The sequence below is a fragment of the Oncorhynchus mykiss genome, chromosome 7, assembly GCF_057628025.1.
Source record: "Oncorhynchus mykiss isolate SJ-2025 chromosome 7, ASM5762802v1, whole genome shotgun sequence".
NCBI classification, from domain to species: domain Eukaryota; kingdom Metazoa; phylum Chordata; class Actinopteri; order Salmoniformes; family Salmonidae; genus Oncorhynchus; species Oncorhynchus mykiss.
In genome coordinates, this window is record NC_143028.1 from 50179850 (window position 1) to 50195969 (window position 16120).

The 16120-nt window shown below is 43.9% G+C and overlaps 1 protein-coding gene across 1 annotated transcript; it reads left to right on the forward strand.

Moving 5' to 3' along the window:
* Positions 1-10377: 10377 nt before the first annotated feature.
* On the forward strand, positions 10378-15661 carry LOC110528971 (taste receptor type 1 member 3-like). Its single transcript, XM_090241237.1, has 7 exons — positions 10378-10615; positions 10811-11111; positions 11700-12056; positions 12403-13128; positions 13590-13710; positions 14015-14385; positions 14564-15661. The coding sequence occupies exons 1-7, from the start codon at positions 10413-10415 to the stop codon at positions 15251-15253; spliced, it is 2769 nt and encodes a 922-aa protein (XP_090097363.1). The 5' UTR covers positions 10378-10412; the 3' UTR covers positions 15254-15661.
* The last annotated feature ends 459 nt before the right edge of the window (positions 15662-16120 follow it).

Sequence of the window (16120 nt, forward strand, 5' to 3'; positions counted from 1 at the left end):
ACCCTGAACACACCATCACCACTGTCAAACATGGTGGTGGCAGCATCATGGTTTGGGCCTGCTTTTCTTCAGCAGGGACAGGGAAGATGGTTAAAATTGATGGGAAGATGGATGGAGCCAAATACAGGACCATTCTGGAAGAAAACCTGATGGAGTCTGCAAAAGACCTGAGACTGGGAAGGAGATTTGTCTTCCAACAAGACAATGATCCAACACATAAAGCAAAATCTACAATGGAATGGTTCAAAAATAAACATATCCAGGTGTTAGAATGGCCAAGTCAAAGTCCAGACCTGAATCCAATCGAGAATCTGTGGAAAGAACTGAAAACTGCTGTTCACAAATGCTCTCCATCCAACCTCACTGAGCTCGAGCTGTTTTGCAAGGAGGAATGGGAAAAAATGTCAGTCTCTCGATGTGCAAAACTGATAGAGACATACCCCAAGCGACTTACAGCTGTAATCGCAGCAAAAGGTAGCGCTACAAAGTATTAACTTAAGGGGGCTGAATAATTTTGCACCCCCAATTTTTCAGTTTTTGATTTGTTAAAAAAGTTTGAAATATCCAATAAATGTCGTTCCACTTCATGATTGTGTTCCACTTGTTGTTGATTCTTCACAAAAAAATACAGTTTTATATCTTTATGTTTGAAGCCTGAAATGTGGCAAAAGGTCGCAAAGTTCAAGGGGGTCGAATACTTTCGCAAGCCACTGTATAAATACCTACGTGTCTGGCTAGTGTAAACTCTCATTTCAGACTCACATTAAGCATCTCCAATCCAAAGCTAAATCTAGAATCAGCTTCCTAATCTGCAACGAAGCCTCCTTCACTCATGCTGCCAAACTTACCCTCGTAAAACTGACTATCCTACCAATCCTTGACTTCGGTGATGTCATTTACAAATTAGCCTACAACACTCTACTCAGCAAATTGGATGCAGTCTATAACAGTGCCATCCGTTTTGTCACCAAAGCCCCATATACTACCCACCACTGCGACCTGTATGCTCTCGTTGGCTGGTCCTCACTATATATTAGTCGCCAAACCCACTGGCTCCAGATCATCTATAAGTCTTTGCTAGGTATAGCTCCACCTTATCTAAACTCACTGGTCACCATAGCAACACCCACCAGTAGCACACGCTCCAGCAGGTATATTTCATTGGTCATCCCCAAAGCCAACAACAGCATTTCAAAATCACAAAATTATAGGCATGACGTAAGATAGGATTCCAAACAGATGTAAATAACAATTATTGGCTATCCAGCAAGCTAGCTAGAAACAATAATACAACATTTAACTGTGGTAAATCTCAAACTGATAAAATGGTTTTACTATAAAGTCTACCCTAATGGTGTTATGCTGGCACAGTTCAACTGTTGTTAACTCTGTGCAAGGAAGTATCATTTATCTTGTTTTGTCTTACATACAATACAGTGTGTTGCCTGGGCTTCCTCCTGGTGTGGATTCTCTAGATGGATTGGACATTAAGGAGGATTTCAAGCAGAAGATGACTCAAGAGGAGCTGAATGGCAGTTAGATCATGACCAAACTCCCTGAACTTACTGTGTGTTTCTTTGGAATGGCAATTTCACCATGAACACCTCTCCCATCATCTGCTGATCATCATTTCGAATCCCTGAGCCGAATAGGTGAAAAAATCTTCCGATGTGCCCTTGAGCAAGGCACTTAACCCTAAATGTTCCTGTAAATCACTCTGGATAAGAGGATCTGCTAAGTGACTATGATTGTCAAAGCTACATAAAAAAACATGTCAAAGCTACAGATTGTTTCATCAGATAATGTGATTTAACCCAAGTTTTTGGTATGCGTTACTGGGAGTAACAGGATAGGTACTGTCTGTCTCTTAAAATATCTGTGTCTAGTTTGAATTTTGAAAATGCACAGTTATTAAAATAAATACCTGTTTTGCTCCATGAAGTAATCCACCGCCATCTTGGTGTACACCGCCATCTTGGTGTACACCGCCATCTTGTCTATTTGAGGTGTCTGTCATCATGACATGCTACACTTTGTGGTGGACATCAAATGAGAGAAGACTTGAAATAGATACGATGGCAGGGTACACTTTTGGATTACTTAATGGAGCAAAAAGTATTTATTTTAATAACGGAGCATATTCTAAATTCGACCAGACCCCGGCAAATGGACACGGACATTTTGAGATTCCTGTTTCCACAAATCGAGGACTAAGACCGTACCTATCCTGTAACTCACAGTAATTGACCATTCAAAACTTCTCTATTTTACAAGTGAAATGAAAATGCTCTAGGTTGAACGAGCAGTATGGCTGGTGGCATTGTCATGCTGGAGGGTCATGTCCGGATGAGCTTGCAGGAAGGGTACCACATGAGGGAGGAGGATGTCTACACTGTAACATACAGCGTTGAGATGACAACAAGCTCAGTCCGATGATGCTGTGACACACCGCCCCAGACCATGATGGACCCTCCACCTCCAAATCGATCCTGCTCCAAAGTACAGGCCTCGGGGTAACGCTCATTCCTTCAACGATAAATGCGAATCCGACCATCACCCCTGGTGAGATAAAACCGCGACTTGTCAGAGAACAGCACTTTTGCCAGTCCTGTCTGGTCCAGCGATGGAGGATTTGTGCCCATAGGCGACGTTGTTGCCGGTGATGTCTGGTGAGGACCTGCCTTTACAACAGGCCTATTGGCCTATTGCCCTAGCCACATCTGTAGTCCTCATGCCTCCTTGCAGCATGCCTAAGGCACATTCACGTAGTTGACAGGGACCCTGGGCATTTTCTTTTGGTGTTTTTCAAAGTCAGTAGAAAGGCCTCTTTAGTGTCCTAAGTTTTCATAACTGTGACCTTAATTGCCTGTAAGCTGTTAGTGTCTTAACGACCGTTCCAAAGATGCATGTTCATTAATTGTTTATAGTTCATTGAACAAGCATGGGAAACAGTGTTTAAACCCTTTACAGTGAAGATCTGTGAAGTTATTTGGATTTTTACGAATTATCTTTGAAAGACAGGGTCCTGAAAAAGGGACGCTTCTTTTTTTCCTGAGTTTATACTTATATAAGGTTTAACTGGTACCGGGCTACCTTCAGACGAGTCTTGTGAGGCTTGTGTGGGTGTCCTAGAGCAAAACAACCGACATGTACGTGAGAGTCTCACCTTTCAATAGAGGGATCATATTAGTGTGTAGCCCAAACTTTTCGGATGCTACAGACAGAAGTTGGCAGATCTGCGATACCGACTTCTGATGAGGCCTGTGATACTTGAACACCATTGTATTCATGAGAGTCTTATCTTTCCATTGAGTGGTCATATTAGTTTGGAGGCCAAACCGTTCGGACTCTACAGACATTTCGTGAGAAGACAGATTTTGGGGATATCTCATGGTCTGACAAACACTGCTGTAGCTTGGCCACCTTCTACCGCAGATACCCATGCAAAACAACAAATGGATTTTGATGGGGATTGTTTAATTATACTAATTAGGGTCTCGGACATTGACTATAGTTTTTCTTTTAACACCAACACTGGGGTCACGTGTCACACATATATCCCTGATTTGAATGCAAACAGTTTTGTGAGGTAAGCGCCAAGGGCAACCTCTCCCTCACTGGCAGGTTAGCCACTATAGTGCAAACAGGATTTGTCCTAGGTCGTGGACATGATGTAACACTTTCAGGCAAAGTGGATTTTAAGAATTTGGTTAATTTGTATGGTTACAGCTTAGCATCAAGTTAAAACAACAAGCTGTCCCCGTATATTTCCAACTCTATGTAAGAGTGCATGCAAGGGTATGCATTCATGTAATACTAAATTAAAAGTATATTTAGCTTCATGAATTTGCATATGAGAAGTGCAAGTATGTGCAAATTCATATACACTTACTGCAGCTATACAGTATAAAATATGATCAATATACAAACTCCAACACACACACACAAATACTTTAAAGGCAAACGAACAGGTTGAACCAACGAAGAAGAGTGTGGCAGGAAGCAAGGATGTTAACCCTTTGAGGCAGGGTAAAAGGCAAAGTGTTTAAGCCGAAGAGGCAGGGACATTTTTGGCAGTTTTGCTGTTTTGTCAAGGACAGGCTGGTCTATACTGCTGGGCTGGTTTGATATACTGTTGTTGATGTAGTCAGTAGATGTGAGCAGTGTAATGTTAACTGCATGGCGTACACTACTCTACAGCACAGCTGGGTTGGTGTTACATGGCCTCCCTGCCTTGGCACAGCAGGATCCTCTCTTTCCGACATTTTCCCCATGCAATGTTAGGCACTGGAGCTGATCAAGACAGATGGCCTCGTGTCCAGTAGCACATTTTAGTATTCTGCTGCCTAGCTGGGCTGGGCTGGCTGGCTGTCCTCTGCTGTGCTCTGCTCTGCCTTGTTAATAATTTGTTAGGCCCTGTGGGGTATGAGGCCAGCATGTTGACAATGGGCACACTGTTTCTCTGGCCAACGAAGGAGATTAGAGCGAGGTTGATCCGGCCATTCTGCGGCCAGGGGGTGAGTGTGGGGGAGGGTGGGGGGAACGAGGGGGGAGGGCACTAAGCCTGTTCCTGTCTCAGCTCACAGACGAGTAAACGGCACAGTCACAGTGTTTTGTAACACTCAAAGCCTTCGCAGAGCACTAGTGCCATAGTATCTTTAGGCTAGCTATGTAAACACTGGTATGAACACACACATACTAGTAGCACACTAACGTGTAAGGACACTTCATTTAAGTGAATACCAACTAAATGAATTACTGATAAGAGTGTACCCATTCCTCAATTTGTATTTTCTATGTACAATAATGTCTTCTCAGTAGCATTTGAATAGTTGCAAATTCCAAAACGCTCTATATCCATTTTTCAAAGAAATGTTAGTAAATTTGATTTGATTGATTTTATTGTAAATTTGATTTTATATTTAAATAAATGATGAAAGATTGGTGTGTTGTTTCACTATCTAATCATAGCATGGGGTTGTTCAATGACAGACATGTACATGTATTTGTTTAAAATCTAATATATATGTGCTTCACTCTCAGAGAAATAAGTAGTACTCTTGTGTTTTACCAGGTCAAATGCAACAAATAACTAAATGTTTGATAAAGAACTGTACAAAAGATACATTTGTGACATCAATATTTATTAAATGTTTTTAAAAATCTGAGAACAGTAATACTTTACACACACGTGAAGGTACCCATAAGCAATAATTTCGAATGAAAAAACACACATGTGAGAAATTGGTGGATATAGTCTTTAGGAAATAAACTCTTTATCTGTAAAACATGTCTGCAATAAACCAATAGCCACAGTCATCTTATGCAGGTAATAAAGTTGACCATTGGAAAACAACAGACTAATCAAAACATGTTTTCGTTTGGAGGAACATTGTTCAGAACAACTAGAGCAACCAGTGAGGAGAAACAACCATAGATTCCCAGTAGGCAGGTTCAATCACCTCTGTTATCAACTGTTCAAATAGCCTGCATATCCACTGTGTACCCACTACCCACACAGACAGCGACCCTGGGAAGCCCCGTCAACCTCCACCTACACATCACCACCACATGGACTCTGATTCTCTTACCACATCAGGGCTCTGGCCCGTAAGAATAAGAACAATATCATCTGTGAAAATGAAAAATACTATCCACATCAAAACATGTTACAGGCAATTCTCCCTACATAAAGAGCTTTTCTGTTTTTCTGTGGACGGTCAGTGTGTTGTAACCCACATCTGACACCTAGTGTTAAAACTGCATGCTGTGTTGTGTTAAAATACACTGTATATACAAAAGAATGTGGACACCCCTTCAAATTAGTGGATTTGGCTATTTCAGCCACACCCATTGCTGACAGGTGTATAATATCGAGCACACAGCCATGCAATCTCCATTGACAAACATTGGCAGTAGAATTGCCTTACTGAGAGCTCAGTGATTTTCAAAGTGACACCGTCATAGGATGCCACCTTTCCAACAAGTCAGTTCGTCAAAATTCTGTCCTGCTAGAGTTGCCCTGGTCAACTGTAAGTGCTGAAGGGGAAACATCTAGGAGCAACAATGCCTCAGCCGCGAAGTGGTATGCCACACAAGCACACAGAAAGGTACAGCCAAAAGCTGAAGCGCGCAGCGCGTAAAAATTGTCTGTCCTCGGTTGCAACATTCAGCTCCAAGTTCCAAACTGCCTCTGGAAGCAATGTCAGGCCAAATAACTTCTTGTCAGGAGATTCATGAAATGGGTTCCCATGCGCAATGCCAAGTGTGGTGTAAAGCTCTCCGCCATTTGAATCTGGAACATTGGAAATCCGCTCTCTGGAGTCCAATGAACGACTCTAGGTTTGGCGGATGCCAAGAGAACGCTACCTGTCCAAATGCATAGTGCCAACTGTAAAGTTTGATGTAGGAGGAATAATGGTCTGGGGGTGTTTTTTATGGTTCGTGCTAGGCCCCTTAGTTCCAATGAAGGGAAATATTAACGCTACAGCATACAATGACATTCTCAACGATTATGTGCTTCCAACTTGTGGCAACAGTTTGGGAAAGGCCCTTTCCTGTTTCAGCATGACAATGACCCCGTGCACAAAGCGAGGTCCATACAAAAAGGGTTTGTCAAAATCTGTGTAGAAGAACTTGACAGACCTGCACAGAGCCCTGACCTCAACCCCATCGAACACTTTTGGAATTAATTGGAACGGCGACTACCAGCAAGGCCTAATCACCCAAAATTAGTGCCCGACCTCACTAATGCTCTTGTGGCTGAATGGAAGCAAGTCTCCGCAGCAATGTTCCAACATCTAGTGGAAAGCCTTCCCAGAAGAGTCAAAGCTGTTATAGCATCAAAGGGTGGACCAACTCCATATTAATGCCCATGATTTTGGAATGAGATGTTCAACGAGCAGCTGTCCACATACTTTTGGTCATGTGGTGTATGCAGCTACAGATCTGTCAGACAAGGCGGGCCTGGAATTAGGAGCAGTCTGATATTAAAGTAACACGTTTACATCTGTAAGTCATGTTATTTTGGTGGAAATGTGATACACAATTATAATAATAATAATAATGTGTGTGTGTATGCAAATTAGTGTCTGTGTATGTGTTTGCGCACGCACGTGTGTGTGTGTGTGTGTGTATGTGTCCTGGAGCCTTAGCACAAGAAAGTTTTAGGAAGGCTGGAGGTGGATTCATGGCTTAAGCTACCGAAGAACCAAACATCCATTCACGAAGTGTTTATCTGAGTTTACTGCCCAAACAATGTCTTGTTGCCACAAAGGAACACTGTGCACAGAAGCACACACATAAAACCCACCTCATAGGAGTGAACACACGCAAACATCCCAAAATATATACAGTGCATTTGGAAAGTATTCAGACCCCTTGACTTTAATCACATTTTGTTACTTTACAGCCTTATTCTAAAAGGGGCAAAAAAAAACTAATCAATCTACATACAATACCCCATAATGACAAAGAAAAACTTTTGCAAATGTAGAAAACAACTGAAATATCACATTTCCATAGGTATTCAGACCCTTTACTCAGAGTTGAAGCACCTTTGGCAGCGATTACAGCCTTGAGTCTTCTTGGGTATGACGCTACAAGCTTGGCACATCTGTATTTGGGGAGTTTCTCCCATTCTTCTCTGCAGATCCTCTCAAGCTCTGTCAGGTTGGATGGCGAGCATTGCTGCACAGCTATTTTCAGGTCTCTCCAGAGATGTTTGATCGGGTTCAAGTCCGGGCTGTGGCTGGGCCACTTGAGGACATTCAGAGACTTGTCCCGAAGACACTCCTGTGTTATCTTGGCTGTGTACTTAGGATTGTTGTCCTGTTGGAAGGTGAACCATCACCCCAGTCTGAGGTCCTGAGCGCTCTGGAGCAGGTTTTCAGCAAGGATCTCTCAGTACTTTCCGCCGTTCATCTTTCCCTCGATTCTGACTAGTCTCCCAGTCCCTGTCGCTGAAAAACATCCCCACAGCATGATGCTTCACCGTAGGAATGGTGCCTGGTTTCCTCCAGACGTGACGCTTGGCATTCAGGCCAAGGACTTGGTGTCTTGGTTTCATCAGCCCAGAGAATCTTGTTTCTCATTGTCTGAAAGTCCTTTAGGTGCTTTTTGGCAAACTCCAAGCGGGCTGTCACGTGCCTTTTACTGAGGAGTGGCTTCTGTCTGGCCACTCTACCACAAAGGCCAGATTGGGCGAGTGCTGCAGAGATGGTTGTCCTTCTGTAAGGTTCTCCCATCTCCACAGAGGAACTCTGGAGTTCTGTCTGAGTGACCATTGGGTTCTTGGTCACCTCGCTGGTCAAGGCCCTTCTCCCCCGATTGCTCAGTTTGAGGAAGAGTCTCGGTGGTTCCAAACTTCTTCCATTTAAGAATGATGGAGGCTACTAGATTCTTGGGGAACTCCAATGCTGCAGAAATGTTTTGGTACCCTTCCCCAGATCTGTACCTTGACACAATCCTGTCTCGGAGCTCTACAGACAATTCCTTCGACATCATGGCATGGTTTTTGCTCTGACATGCACTGTCAACTGTGGGACCTTATATAGAAAGGTGTGTGCCTTTACAAATCATGTCCAATCAATTGAAGCTGTAGAATCATCTCATGGATGACCAATGGAAACATGATACACCTGAGTTCAATTTGGAGTCTCATAGCAATACTTATGTCAATATGGTATTTTTTATATATTTGCAAAAATGTTTACAAAGCTGTTTTCACTTTGTTATTATGTGTGTAAATTGATGAGGGAAAACATTTATTTAATCAATTTTAGTATAAGGCTGTAACGTAATAAAATGTGGAAAAAGTGAAGGGGTCTGAATACTTTCCGAATGCACTGTATATGAACAGAAATGTAAAACACTGTTTTATAGCATTTTCACTTTAGTTTGCTTTATATATATCACAAACTGATTATAAAAAACGAAATAGTAGCATGGTGTAAAAAATAAATAAAATGTGGGTGGAAAGTAGACGTACTTGTGTTTCATCACAAGCATTGGTATGTGTGTACTCACGTCAAGATCTCGGACAAGATAGAAGACTACAGTACAGTTAACTAGGGTCCAAATACACCTATACACTGTCTGTCAGACAGATCCTCTGTCACCCAATTAAAGAGCTGTGAATAAGTACATTTAAGTTCAGCCCTATTATATACAGTACAAAGGTGTAGTGATCATACTGAGTAACACTTTTTCAAAGGAGCGTGTTAAGGTTAAAAGTGTTTATTGTTTCATGCAAAATACCTGGAAGAACCTGGAAATGTGATGTTCTATCTCGATGCAAATGGACCAAAATTTGGCATGCAAAGGTTAATGCAAAATACTGTTGAGTACCCGGGCTGAATACAAATATGCAAACATCAGATGAGAGGGAAAATATAATAAATCTCAACTCTCAAACTACAGCTCCAGCTTAACTTTAAGATTAAAATGGTAGAAGTGGATATAGAATGCTAATATAGATTTTGGCAAATGTTTAACAGCTTGTACTAACAGAGTGCTATCGGCAGCAGAAAAGGACAGGAGAGAGACAAATTGGCTTCTGTTGATTAGCCACCTGACACCTGATTTTCCTAAATATTATATGCCTATGAAATGGAGACACCACAGGAACTCATCAAACACACACAAGGCCGCCTTTGAAGTTTTACTGTCTTATACCCTGGGGCGGCAGGGTAACCTAGTGGTTAGAGAGTTGGACTAGTAACCGGAAGGTTGCAAGTTCAAACCCCCGAGCTGACAAGGTACAAATCCGTGGCAGTTAACCCACAGTTCCTAGGCCGTCATTGAAAGTAAGAATTTGTTCTTAACTGACTTGCCTAGTTAAAAAAATGTGCATATCAGGCATGTGGTATTAAAGCGCTCGTCTCGTCTAACCTCGTAACCACGCACAATACTGACAAGGCCTAATCAGCCAACCACAAGCAAATGTCAGGAAAATACTCTGGAAGTGTCAGACAAGAACCTGTCGCCTGGTAATTTCCATATGTTGGTGTCTTGTTTCAAACATCTTCAGGCGTACCACAAATGTAAATGCACCTCCGGCATCATGTTGAAAGCAACAGCACACCTCTGGTGAGACTTGTACTCTGGTACAGGGCAGCCTGATCCGAAGTACTTTATTCACTACCCAGGAGGTACAGACAGACGGAGAGTACAGCTCTCCCCATCGACTCGCTGGGCTTGTACAGGTGAGTTTCTCCATTACTGGTTGTATGGCAAATTACCTTTGAAATGACTTTCTCCTGGCCTCCTGTCCCTTCTTTTTCTTTCCCTCTGACCCTCTCTCTTTCTCTCAATGCATCTTTCTACACTGGCATTCGCCGATGCCTGCTTTAAGTTCTCTCTGATGTTTGCCATGATGTTTGCCTAGCCTGCCTCTACCTGCCCTCAGCAGCATGGCGGTGCCATTAAGACTGCTGGTTCTATGCTGGGTGTTAGGAGCAGGGCGTAGTCAGAGCTCTCCACCATGGTTCCAGAACATCACTACCAACCTGTTTAACTCTTCTGGAGACATCCTCCTCGGGGGGCTCTTCCCCATCAACGAGCTCACCAGCAACCTGAGCCACAGAGTGAAGCCGGACAACATTAGCTGTGACCGGTAGAGTAACTCAAGATCCTTTTTGCTGAATATGATTTTTGCCCTATGTCAAGTGTCTTCATACTGTAATCATATTAGCCGATTCTGCATATCTCATTCGAATTAGTGCTTGCTTCTCATTCGTTTAAATTATTTGAATTATTGAATTATAGCACAGCAGTAACAACCCCTCCCTGTCTGTGCTTCGCCTGGCAGGATTAATGAGCATGGGCTAGGTATGGCCCTTGTGATGAAGTACACAGTGGATGAGATCAACGCCAACTCCACCCTACTCCCTGGTATCAGGCTTGGCTATGAGATCTTCGACACCTGCAAGCAGTCTGCCGTCATCGTGAAGCCCACACTCCTCTTCCTCACTGAGGGCTCCAACCGAGAGCTGGCCGTCATGTGTAACTACACAGACTATGTGACCCGTGTGGCGGCTGTCATCGGCCCATCCACCTCAGAGATGGTCTCAGTCATAGGAAAACTATTGGGATTCTTCCTCATACCACAGGTTAGTATGGTCACATGATGGAATGCTATCTTTCAATGCAAACAATGTCATCCTCATATAATGTGATGCAAAATGAAGATTTCCGATTTGTCCATTGTTTGACAATCCCTCGAATATGATTTGGATTGAACTGTGTGCTGTGGTGGAACACAGATGGTGGAATATGATTTGGATTGAACTGTGTGCTGTGGTGGAACACAGATGGTGGAATATGATTTGGATTGAACTGTGTGCTGTGGTGGAACACAGATGGTGGAATATGATTTGGATTGAACTGTGTGCTGTGGTGGAACACAGATGGTGGAATATGATTTGGATTGAACTGTGTGCTGTGGTGGAACACAGATGGTGGAATATGATTTGGATTGAACTGTGTGCTGTGGTGGAACACAGATGGTGGAATATGATTTGGATTGAACTGTGTGCTGTGGTGGAACACAGATGGTGGAATATGATTTGGATTGAACTGTGTGCTGTGGTGGAACACAGATGAAAATGTGAGATTCAACTGCAGTGGAGACATAATTGCTTTTTGTATCTACCGTTGCTACTTATGTCTCATTACCATCATCCCTCTGTCCTCTGTAGATCAGCTACCTCGCAACTAGTGACTTGTTCAGTGACAAGAGTATGTACCCATCGTTCCTGCGCACCGTGCCCAGTGACAAGAGGCAGGTGGAGGCCATGGTGCATCTGCTGAACAGGTTCCAGTGGAACTGGGTGGCCGTGGTGGGCAGTGAGGATGAGTACGGACGCCAGGGCCAGCGCCAGTTCTCCACCCTGGCAGGAAGGAGCTCCATCTGTGTGGGCTACGAGGGGTTAATCCCTATGTACCGTGACCCACAGCCAGTGGTCAGAGAGATCCTGGACCGCATCGCAGAGGCCAAGGTGGGAGTGGTGGTGGTCTTTTCCCTCTCCCAGCCTGCCAGAGCCTTCTTCACTGAGGTCAGTGAGATAGCAAGCCACATAAGAGTTCTGGAGACCGACAAAATTGTAAAACAAAATCTCACAAGCTTTTCAAAAAGCTTTATGCAGCCATTGGTTTGACTGTTTTTAAAGTACATTAATGCAACTCATTTACAGTATCTAAATTCAGATTAGAACATTTGTCTGTAAGTAGCAACGTGCATGTGCTATAATTCAGTCAATATCTGATAGATTATAAAAAATGTGAAAAGTTTGGAGTTTCTTAATCAGTTTTCCAACTATTTCATTTATTACATTATATTTAAAAACATTTTAACAATTTCAATGACCATTGCTACAATACCAACATGCTGTTTGTGATCAGGTGATCAGGAGGAATCTGACAGGTGTGTGGGTGGCCAGCGATGCGTGGGCCCTGCACAAAGACGTATCAACTCTCCCAAACATCCACACTGTGGGCACTATCATTGCCTTCGCAGTCCAGAGCCAGACCCTGGCCCTGCTCACACCCTACACCAGTGAACTCTTCTCCAGGATCAGAGAGGAGAGGGCCAGGCAGCCCTCACCAGATACAGAGTCAACCCGTGGTATGAACCAGTGCCCAGACTGCTGGAACCTGTCCCCAGACAACGTAGGTCTAGTGACAGAGCCCATACTGCTGAGGTCAGCTTTCAGTGTCTATGCTGCCATCTACAGCGTTGCACACGCACTGCACAATCTGCACGGGTGCAATGCCAATAGTTGCCCGAGGGGCCCTAAAATCAAAGTCTATCCCTGGCAGGTACATTCTCCCTCACAGTTACTTTTTTTCTCTCCAGATAATGATTATGTGAGACTGTGCAAGGATACTTTTACAAATGTAATGAACAACACTCTCCCCCTGCAGCTGTTGGAGGTGCTGAAGAAGGTAAACTTCAGTCTAAATGGAAGTCATTTTGAGTTTGACAGTAATGGAAACCCAAACATTGGCTACAACGTACTACAGTGGGTCTGGAGAAACAACAGTTTGAGTTTCAAAGATGTCGGCACCTTCTATAAGAACCTGTCAATCAACAACACCCTCATCCAATGGCATACAGGCAGTACTAAGGTAATCGCCGCCCCATCTCCTCATCAAACATAATGTTGGATTAGATTGGCTTTTCACATTTTTACCTCTGCGATTAAGCCTTTTTAATGTGCCAGCTATGCTCCACAAAGTGGTAACTTTTCTAACTTCCTTCAGCTAGAGTAGATTGCATTTTCCTTTTATGCACCAAACTCAATTGTCACCACTATTGGTTAAAGCTGCTCAAATGTTTGACATAAAAAAGTATTAATTTAAGTGTGTTTAGCACAGGAGGTTGGTGGCACCTTAATTGGGGAGGACAGGCTCGTGGTAATGGCTGGAACGGAATTTGTGGAATTGTATAAAAAAACAACAACATGGTTTTCGTGTGTTTGATGCCATTCCATTCGCTCCGTTCCTGCCGTTATTATGAGCCGTCCTCCCTTCAGCAGCCTCCTGTGGTGTTGACCACCACATCCTCTCTGACCCCACCTCTGCTGCAGGCCCCTGAGTCTACCTGTTCCTCTGAGTGTGGCCCTGGCCAGGTGCGCAGAGTGAAAGGTTTCCATTCCTGCTGCTATGACTGTATTGACTGTTTACCGGGCACCTTCCAGAATGGCACAAGTGGGTGATTCACACTCACAGACATTACATCCATCAATCTAGGCATTAAAAAGGCCATCACTCTTGTGATTTGGTTTTGTAGATTTCTTTGATATTTTCCTTGAGCAACATGCTGAAACTAACAGATGAACAGACTAACAGCTTTACACCTTTGTCACACACTGCCAACATTGTGTTTAAAAAATGCCCAATAAATTGACAAAATTGAAAGATGTGAGTGGTGGTCTTATAAGTCTTTCTACTCTTATCTGGTTCTATCATTATATTATTCTAACCACGTCTCTGCTCCCTCTCTGTCTCCAAGTGGACATCCAGTGTACCCAGTGTCTAGATGGCCAGTGGTCCCTGGTACGTAGCACCAACTGCACCGAGCCTACCTTTGACTTCCTGACCTGGAGTCAGCCTGAGTCCCTGGGGATGCTGCTGGCCATGCTGGTGCTGCTGGTCTGTCAGGGGGCTGTGGGGGTCCTTCTCCTGCAGCACCGGGGGTCTCCACTGGTGAGGGCCTCTGGGGGGGCCCTGGGTGGTGTGGCCCTCCTCAGCCTGATGGGGGGCTGTGCCTGCCTGCTGATGTTCCTGGGCCAGCCGGGGGAGCTGGTGTGTCGTCTGCAGCTGCCCCTCAGCTCTATTTTCCAAACGGTCACCCTGTCCACCATCCTAGCCATCTCCCTGCAGGTAAGGCCTAGACCTGTGGAACACAAAACAGACATGAATCATGGAGATATTATATAGCTAAATAGGTTTTCTTTGATAAAAAAAATACAACAGTTCAGGAGACATTTGGATGAATATGAGCGAGGAAGACGCAGAGTATCATGAATCCTGGAGTAGCTCATTCTCTGTCCTCCCTCAGATTGTGTACGTGACAGAATTCCCTGGCAAGGCTCCTTTTCATCTGGATACACTGAGAGGCCCTGGAGGCTGTCTGCTAGTATTGGCCTGCTGTGGAGTGCAGGCAGGGATCTGTGGGTACTATGTCCAGGAAGGGCCCTCTCTATCCCAGTACCTGGCCAAGATGAAGGTGACCTTTGTGAGGAAGTTCCTGCGATGCCCTGTGGAACCCATTTTAGCTCTGGGCCTGATGCAGGGCTTCAATGGCCTCCTCGCCCTCACATCCTTCATGTGCACCTTCATGTCTGTGAAGAGCGTTCGACAATACAACCTGGCCAGAGATATCACCTTCTCCACCCTGACCTACTGCATGGTTTGGGTGGTCTTCATCCCCATCTACACCGGTCTGAATGACAAAGACCGCTCCATCGTTCATGTATCTGTCAGTTTGCTCAGTAACATGGGGCTGATGGCGGCCTACTATCTGCCAAAATGTCACCTGCTGCTGAAGAAACCTGAGCTCAACACAGAAGAGCACTTTCGTACCTTCCTCGAGGAGGCTGAAGCAACTCCTCAGGAGGAGCATGACCAGGGACCTGCAGAGGAAGAACAGGGATCTGCAGGGGAGGGACAGGGATCAGGAGAGGGGCAGGGATCAGGGGAGGGGCAGGGATCAGGGGAGGGGCAGGGATCAGGGAAGGGACAGGGATAAGGAAGGGACAAGACTTGGGACCTTTATTCTGTTTAATGTTTAAATCGTGTATTCAATTTAGTTTATAATGCATTGTTTCACAATTTTTGCAGAGACATATAACTGCAATCATTCAATCAAACTAGTCTACATGCACATGAAATGTATAACAAAGACTTGACAATTGAGGATGTGTGTGACTAAGTTAAACCAGATGTTCTAAAAGGTGCAGCATGCTGCACTTGCCTGCTACGATCTGTGATGTAGTTTGCTAGATCACCACCAGGGGACGCAATCATACAATTTACAAGCCGTTTACAGACTGAAACAGCCATTAGGTAAAACTATCAGTCAGTCAATGTGGCTTTTTTTGAATAGTATGTAGGCCTAATATATTGTACAGTAAAACAACATCCGATTCTATTATAATGGGTTGCCGTGATTGTCTTATTCGTGAAAATACACACTATGCAGCAAAGGCATACTAGGCTAAGTCACAATACTTTTTTATAGGCATTATACTACGCATAGGCCTAGAGCACTACGATGAACGAATTGCATAGAGAATCAATTGAGTGATGTAGTATTTATGTATATGTAAATCTCAGTGAATTTGAACTAGGCAACAGATAATTGAAAGCCCACTAAATTGTTCTGATTAGCCTGCCGTTGGCCTCGGGCATGTTTTGACGTTTTCTTCGTCTATTTCAACCTGTGAGTGTGACGATGTAAACGGTAAAATACGGAACCATCACACGTTTCCTAGTCTACTGATTAAATTAAACGACAAAACCAAATTCGTCAACCATAAATGACAACACAAAGCGTTTTATTATTTTTACTCCAAGTTCTGCAATGTCATGAGCTCACCTTGACGTTTTCTGCCGT